At 45.9% G+C, this 8490-nt stretch overlaps 1 protein-coding gene across 1 annotated transcript in view; it reads left to right on the forward strand.

Moving 5' to 3' along the window:
* Nucleotides 1-8275, forward strand: part of C8H1orf21 (chromosome 8 C1orf21 homolog) — a 153376-nt gene extending 145101 nt beyond the window's left edge. Inside the window, exon 6 of the mRNA XM_083156780.1 lies at nucleotides 5067-8275. Coding sequence (XP_083012906.1) covers nucleotides 5067-5105 — 39 coding nt within the window. The 3' untranslated portion in view covers nucleotides 5106-8275. The remainder of the gene's footprint in view (nucleotides 1-5066) is intronic.
* Nucleotides 8276-8490: the final 215 nt, after the last annotated feature.

The raw sequence follows: 8490 nt of genomic DNA on the forward strand, positions 1-8490 counted from the left end.
TAAGAAGCCTGCCTCTAAAGGAGAGGATAAACCCTCCGCATGACTGCCTGGGGATAAGCCCGGCAGGGATAAAGGTGGGGGGGCGTCTCACACACTTCAGGGACGCTTGGGCTTCTCTAGACCAGGATACCTGGGTCTTAGAGATTATTACCCAGGGTTACAAAATCCCTTTCAGAGGGCGCCCTCCGAAGAGGTTCATCCCCACACCCATACCAAAGCAGGCGCTCCTGCGCACAGCTCTGATGAGAGCGGCTCATTCCCTTTTGGAAAAAGGGGTGGTAATTCCGGTTCCCAGGGCAGAGTGGAAGAAAGGATTTTACTCCACGCTGTTCCTGGTGCCCAAACCAGACGGGTCTTTCAGACCAATACTAAATTTGAAGTCCTTAAATGTTCACCTATGGGTAGACCATTTCAAAATGGAGTCTTTGAGGTCTGTTCTCCTGAGTCTGGACCAGGGAGAATTTCTGGCGTCCATGGATGTCCAAGACGCATATCTGCACGTTCCCATTCACCCGGAACATCAGACGCTGTTGAGATTTGCCATAGGAGACCTGCATTTACAGTTCCGGGCGTTACCCTTTGGGCTAGCAACCGCGCCAAGGGTATTTACAAAGATAATGTCTGTGATGGCGGCAGTGCTGAGGCTCAGGGGAATCACAGTAATACCCTATTTGGACGATCTCCTGTTCAAGGCGGAGTCAGCAACCCTGCTGCAAAGTCACTTGAAAGAGGCCATCAGTTTTTTGCAGGCTCACGGCTGGATTTTAAACTTACAAAAATCTCAGTTGGTACCATCACAGAGGATCCAGTTCTTGGGAGTCATACTGGATACCCATCTCCATCGGGTATTTCTCCCGGAGATAAAGGCCAGGGACCTGGTCACCCTAGTTCAGGAGATTCTCAGAGCTCCGAGCTTGTCAGTATGGAGGTGCCTCAAACTCCTGGGGAAAATGGTGGCGTCATTCGAAACGCTTCAATTTGCCAGGTTCCACTCACGAGTATTCCAATGGAACATTTTGTCAGCCTGGTCAGGAAACACTTTGTCCATGAAGACGGAGTTGATAGTGCTGTCCGCGGACACTCGGGACTCCTTGAAATGGTGGACAGAGGTAGATTCCCTTCAGTGGGGTCGGTCATTACAGACCTGGGACTGGTTGGTAGTAACTACCGATGCCAGTCTCAGGGGCTGGGGGGCAGTAGCCCTGGATCTCAGGCTGCAGGGCCTGTGGACGGCAGACGAATCAGTGTTACCAATCAACATCTTGGAGCTGAGAGCTGTCTGGAAAGTGATCTCCTTGGCGGAAGACAGGTTAAGGAACCTCCCCTTGAGGATTCAGACCGACAATGCCACAGCTGTGGCGTATCTGAATCACCAGGGAGGTACACGCAGCAGATTGGCCATGTGGGAGGTGTCCAGAATCTTTCTATGGGCGGAACAGAATGTTCCTGCCATATCGGCTATATTCATTCCAGGAGTGGAGAATATAGAAGCAGACTTCCTGAGCAGGGAGGAGCTCAAGGAAGGAGAATGGAGCCTACATCCTCAGGTGTTTCACCAGATCACGGCAATGTGGGGAACTCCGGATTTGGACCTAATGGCATCCAGGTTCAACCATCAGGTGCCCAGGTTCTATGCCAGAACGAGAGATCCGCTAGCAGAGGCAGTGGATGCCATGACTACTCATTGGCAGGGAGACCTTCTTTATGCATTCCCTCCAATTCCAATGTTAGCGAGACTGTTGAAGAGGGTACAGGACCAGAAGGTTCCGGTGATCCTTGTGGCCCCAGATTGGCCAAGGAGGTCTTGGTACTCGAGGCTTCAGAGGTTATCAGTGGATTCATGGCGTCTACCTCTGAGACCAGACCTGTTAAGACAAGGCCCATTCAATCACCTGGATTCCGATCGATTGATTTTGACGGCTTGGTTATTGAAACCGCCATTTTAAAAAAGAAAGGATTTTCTGACGCAGTAGTGCAGACTATGATAAAAGCCAGAAAAGCTGTTTCTTCGGCAAATTATTATAGAGTCTGGAAGACTTATATTAGATGGTGTGAGAGGCAAAAAGCTCACACATCTCACTTCAAATTATCAAAAATGTTGGATTTTCTACAAGATGGATTTTCTTCGGGCCTAAGCCTTCAGTCGTTGAAGGTGCAGATTTCGGCCTTGTCCATCTATTTTCAAAAAAGAATTGCCATTTTACCGGAGATTCAAACCTTTTTACAAGGGGTATCCAGACTGAAACCCCCTTACAAGCAACCAGTAGCACCTTGGGATCTGTCACTGGTTTTGGATTGCCTTCAGAAGGCACCTTTTGAGCCTTTAAGGTCGGCTGACTTTAAGTTTCTCACGTGGAAGCTAGTGTTTTTGTTAGCAGTAGCATCTGCTAAAAGGGTGTCAGAGCTGGGAGCCTTGTCATGCAAATCTCCCTTCTTAATTTTTCACGATGACAGGGCTGTTCTGAGAACAGTGCCGCAATTTTTACCGAAGGTAGTCTCTGCCTTCCATTTAAATCAGGAGATAGTTCTACCTGTGTTTCAACCCCCAGAGGGTTCCAAGAAAAGGGACAAGTTGAAGACTTTGGATGTTGTGCGTGCCTTACGCATATATGTGGACAGAGTGAAGAGTGTTAGGAAAACTGACACTTTATTGGTACTGTATGACGTACATAAAATTGGTTGGCCTGCATCTAAGCAGACCATTGCTAGGTGGTTGCGTTCTGTGATAGCCTTTGCATACACCAAAGTGGGTAGGCCTGTACCGGCCAGAATAAATGCGCATACCACCAGGTCAGTTGCCACCTCTTGGGCGGTCCGACATGGGGCCACAGCTGAGCAGGTTTGCAGAGCTGCCACTTGGTCATCTGTTCACACATTTGCCAAATTCTATAGATTCCATGAGTTCGCGTCGGAGGACGCATCATTCGGGCGAGCAGTGCTGAGAGCTGCAGACCTGAGCGTACCCTCCCAAAGGACCGGCTCTGGAACGTCCCAGTGTTGAGCTGTGTCACCAGGACCATTGAAAGAGAAAAAGGGATTTTTGTAAGAACTTACCGTTCGAATCCCTTTCTCTGATATGGTCCTGGTGACACAGCGATCCCTCCCTTACGCTCAGTAAGTATGCCAGAATTTCATGATGTTCATGTTAAAATGGTTAAAAGTTAACAGTTTCTGTTATAAAATGTGCATATAATATGTGCAGGCGTTTGTACTGAGTTAATGTATTCCAGTGGCTTTGAAAGATTGAACTGAAGAGTCCAGGGATGCAGTAGGGGAGGAGCCTACCCTCTAAAGCTTTAGGATAGGTGCCTGGCTCCTTCGGACCCTCCTACATCCCAGTGTTGAGCTGTGTCACCAGGACCATATCAGAGAAAGGGATTCGAACGGTAAGTTCTTACAAAAATCCCTTTTTAGTCAAGACTCCTCTTCTGTTCATTTTGTTAACGGATAAAAAATAAACTATTAACTCTTCTATGTTTGAAAGCATCCTTACTTTGCATTATTTTTTCCACCCCCCCGCTCTAAACTTTGGAACGTTACCATCAGTGCTCTTGATGGCTCTGGCATCTCCAGTACACCGGACCATCAGTGCTCTCGATAGCTATGGTATCTAGAACTACCTTTTTGTTGAGTGTGTGCACATGGGGCCATGGTTGTGCCTTAATGTCAGGCATCAGTGTCTATGAGTGAATCAACTCTGTGAGCTGTTCAGGTACTATAAGGAATATTCACACCACTTCTATATTGCATAATATGAATCATGACAATGGCATGCCTCCCAACTTGAGGGAGTGTAGCCTAACATAGGGATGCATGGTCTCACCGCCTTACAAAGAAAAATTTGGGAGAGCAATTGCATTAAAAAAAAAAAAAATTAATGGTATATATTTTCCTAAGTAAAACCCCACATCTGCTATATCCCTATTTGGGTTGGTCATGCTGTTTTCAGTCTATAACCATCATTGTTCTGCCACAAATGTGGTGGGCAGCCCCATTACCATATGGTCATGCCCAGTGTTTCATGGGCGTTCCCATGAGAACACTGGACATTCTCATGGTAATGAGGCCATGACGCCAGTGTCAGCTGCCGTTTCCTCCCGAGGGTGCACGCATATGTAAGGCTGCCTCAGAGCAACTTTACATATGCGTGCATGTTCCACATCAGGGGTGGCCAACCCATCTGAGACGAATGTTTTTCTGTTAAGATAAAGAGCCGCAACCATTCAAAAATGGGTGTGGCCTAGCTCCCAGAATGCCACTCCCCATTTATAAATGGGTTGTGGCCTATATACATATCGAGCCAGTTTCCGGCCAAAGCACTTCCTACTCAGACTCTGTATACTGTACCTCTTCTCTATTCTGCTGCTGCCTGCCACCCTGTTTCTCCATCTGCAGTGGTGGGCTGGCTGACCCATCCTCGTGGAGTGCTTACACGGAGGGATGAGAAGCCGCTATTGCAGGTGAGTCTGCAGTAGCGGTGCTGGGGCTGCACGAATGACGGACACTAACTGACTATGCCTATACAGTTCCACATCCGTCATCCGTGTAGACTCACCTGCAATAGCGGCTTCTCATGCTTCCTTATAAGTACGCTGCAGACTCTAAACCCAGCGCGGCTGAACAGGTTATATATAGAACAAAGAGGGTGCAGGGGATTGCCTTGGCGCCCCCCCTCCCCCCCAAGCTGCCGAGCCACATAACAAAAGGAGAAGAGCCGTGTGTTGGCCACCCCTGTGCCACATCATTTGATGGGTTGCCGAGCATTGAATAGATGTTTGTGGGAACACACACTGCAAGGGGGGAGGGGGGGGGGTTGGTGGACTTTTTTTTATTAATAGTACCCATTCAATTTAGGCTTTGGGAACGTATTAGAATCAATTCAGATTTGTCAGTGTTGCATTTTATTTATTATTAGATGATCTGTTTTACAATTACCTTTTTGTTAAAGAGCATATTTCCTGAGTAGTAATGGTCATTAATATGTTCAATGTCATATTGTATATATTTTTAAACAAATTGTATATGTCACAGTTTGCTATTGTCTTCCTAATGTATTTGTTATAAAGGGTCCCGACTACTGCTCAGAAGAGGATGACATCACATGACTTCCAGTTTCTGTGAAAAGTGTGTAAATATCTTTTATGATGTACGACCCACTGGATATTTTCTAGCGAACAACATATGGCAAAAGCTGTAAACATGCAGTATTTCAAAGTGAACTTTTGATCCGGAATCCATTTGCCGAAGACTACAATACTGTACAGTATCCTTGCAAATGCTTATTATTGTTTTTCAACATGGCTGACTGTCATCTGAAAAGGAAGTTGGCATATTGTAGCAGGAGACTTTAATGCTTCCAGATTGTTACCTAGATATGTTTATTCTATTAAACAGTTAGAAGGCCTTGCACTGCGACATTGTTGTGCTTGGGGAACTTTAGGTAACAGTCAGAGTGGAATGTTACTTTTAGCCCGATGAAAGTTTTGTTGCTTTTTGCCTATTCTGTTCCCGCACCCTTTTATTTCTTGTTTTAAACAGAGCTGTTCTCATACCTTGGTGATATTTGACCTGCAATTTGTTGCACATATTATTATCCACAGCCATTTAAATATTCTCCCCAATATACAGAAATATATATAAATTTTTTATTATTATTTTACTAAAATAAACATTTGTTTTATGGCTTTTTGTGCTTTTTTTTATTTCATGTACAGAAACAACACATGTCCCTGCATTTTGCACTCTTAAATTATTTATCTGCATGTAGCTGTTCATCAAAGCCTCTATTATGTTGCTTTCCAACACAACTTGCACATGATGCGATAGGCTGGCATTAGCGCAGGGCTAAGAGAGGCTTCTAGTCACATGGGCCCTTATTCTGGTTGGTGCGGATATGTCCACGTGCGTTCGTTCTGCCATTGTTTTGTGTCTGCGCATGTGCAGAGGCATATCTGCGCACAGGGCCGGTGTAAGGCTTCTCAGCACCCTAGGCAAAACTTTAGCCTACTGCCCCCCCACCCCCCCAAGGAGGCTCCCAAAAATCATTTGGTCCTCCCAGCCATTCCTGGGAAGATGGACAAGTCCCCTGCTTTCCTTGGAGGCCTCCCTTTGACACCCACAACAGAGTACAAGTAGGAGGGAGCAGTAAAGTAGAGAAGTATGCCTCAAGGAAAAGTATGGTGGTGAGGTCTTAGAAGTTGCACATTCCTCATAGACAGCCATGATTTTTTGATAGGCAACCTTGGTGCCCCCCCCCCAGATCCTGGCGCCCTAGGCAGCTGCCTAATGGTAAAGCCGGCCCTGTCTGCGCATGTGCAAAAGGTACATACGTCCAAATTCCGCATGAATTGTTTACACTACGAACAGGGGGAGGAGAGGGGCATGAAGGGCTGTTTGGCCTCATTAACATATGCATATGCCCCGCGTTTCATGGGCGTTCCCATGAAAACGCTGGGCGTTCGTATGGTAATGCGGCCATGACGCACGTGTAGGGGGCGGACATATGACATTGCCGGATGTCAGCTGCCCGCCCAGATCCCTGCTTTTGCACGGAGAAATGCCCGAGTGGTCTGAGCTCGCGGGAGCTGCCTGACCGCTCGGTCCTGCATTCGATGGTATGCGACCATCGAATGATGGGGGAGGTTCCCAGAGATGGAGGAGGTGTGTACATGAGAAATCCACTCGTGCTCCGTGCGGTCAGCGGCTTACCGCATTCGGACGGAATGAGCGATCCGTACGGAAGGCGGGGTTTAGGACGCACGGCCCTGGCCGCATATTCGGCTCCGGCCGCACAGACCAGAATAAGGCCCTTGACCCTTTTCTTGCGGATGCTCAAAATAAATAAAATGAATCATTCAAGTCTGTTAATAAAGAGACACCCAGAAATAAGATAGTATAAAGTAAGAAGTCCCTTACAGAAAAAAAATGAAGCTTCACTGGCCAAATACGGAACTACCATGCACTTTCATGACAATTGGGTTGCATTGTGTGGAAGTTCTATGGTTTTTATTTTTTCAAGTCATTTTAGTAGGCTAATGACCACTTGGTTTCTTAATGCCCAACTTTCTTTGGCCGCAAAGTATCCATGATGGAGACATTTGGTTTAATCTCTGTCATTCTACGACTACCGCTAATAGAATGTCACAGCAGTCATTTGATTTTCACTCAAATGCTGGAAAACAGAAAAAAAATATATGCTTTGATAAATTTGTTATATCAGAATGATTTAAACAATTTGTCTGACTGGTCACTGTCTGTTTTCAAGAGTTTGGAAACAATTTTTTGATTGTCATTTACTCCCATACATTTTCAGGTTTTTTTTCCCACCAGATAGATTGGACAGAAAAATCTGTATGGGTGTACGCACCTTAAGTGTGTGTGTAAATGTGGTAGAGAATATAATTTGTATGCTCCATTGGAATTATATTAATGTGTGTGATATACATTTCTGGCGATAAATAAAATGAATAACTTTTTTGTTGTAACAACCTGTGAAGAGCTGGAACCCTGTAAAGGTAATACCCCTTTTACACCAAAATCCCTGGTCGGACCCTGGTCTTTGAACACAGAAGTTTCCAGGGTCGGACCCTGCTTCATACCCCATTTACACAGCACTTCAACCTGGGTCGGACCTGGGTCTGCACCATTTACACTGAACCTGGGTCAGCCCTGCTTTTCCCTATGGATGACATTAAAAATGTCAATTTTAGGACTGATAAACTGCCAGCCAACCTTCCCTCAATGATTTAAATAAAAATTAAAAGACATGAAAAGTTAGCATTGAAAAATGTTGGTTGGTTTATTTAGCAAAATATTTTGTCAAAAAGTTATATTCAGTGATGCAGCAGCAGTCAGTTGGTCGACCTAAAGATGGTCGACAGTCATTAGGTCGACACCACTAGGTCGACATACTGCAAGGTCCACATGGGACAAGGTCAACAGGTCATTAGGTCGACACAAGCATTAGGTCGGCATAGGATTTTTCACTGTTTAATGAGCCGACATATACCGACAGGCGGTATTTCATGCCCTAATATCCACTAGGGCAGTGATGACTAACCTTGACACTCCAGCTGTTATTGAACTACACATCCCAGCATGCCCTGCTACAGTTTTACTATTTGGCCATGCTAAAACTGATGCAGGGCATGCTGGGATGTGTAGTTCAACAACAGCTGGAGTGTCAAGGTTAGCCATCACTGCACTGGGGCATTGTGGGAGAATAAAATAGTGTGCCGAGTGCATGGACACTTAAAACTGTGTCCATGTCGACTATGTCGACATTCGGGTAAAAAAAAAAACAGTGAAAAGCCCCATGTTGACATTTTGACTGTCGACCTAGACCATGTCGACCTAATGCTTGTGTCGACCTGATGACCTGTCGATCTTATCCCATGTCGACCTAGACAAATGTCGACCTTGCAGTATGTCGACCTTATGACTGTCGACAATCTTTAGGTCGACCATACAATCCATACCCCTCCCCCCAGC

This window comes from Crinia signifera, chromosome 8, assembly GCF_055691185.1.
Source record: "Crinia signifera chromosome 8, ASM5569118v1, whole genome shotgun sequence".
Taxonomy (NCBI): Eukaryota; Metazoa; Chordata; class Amphibia; order Anura; family Myobatrachidae; genus Crinia; species Crinia signifera.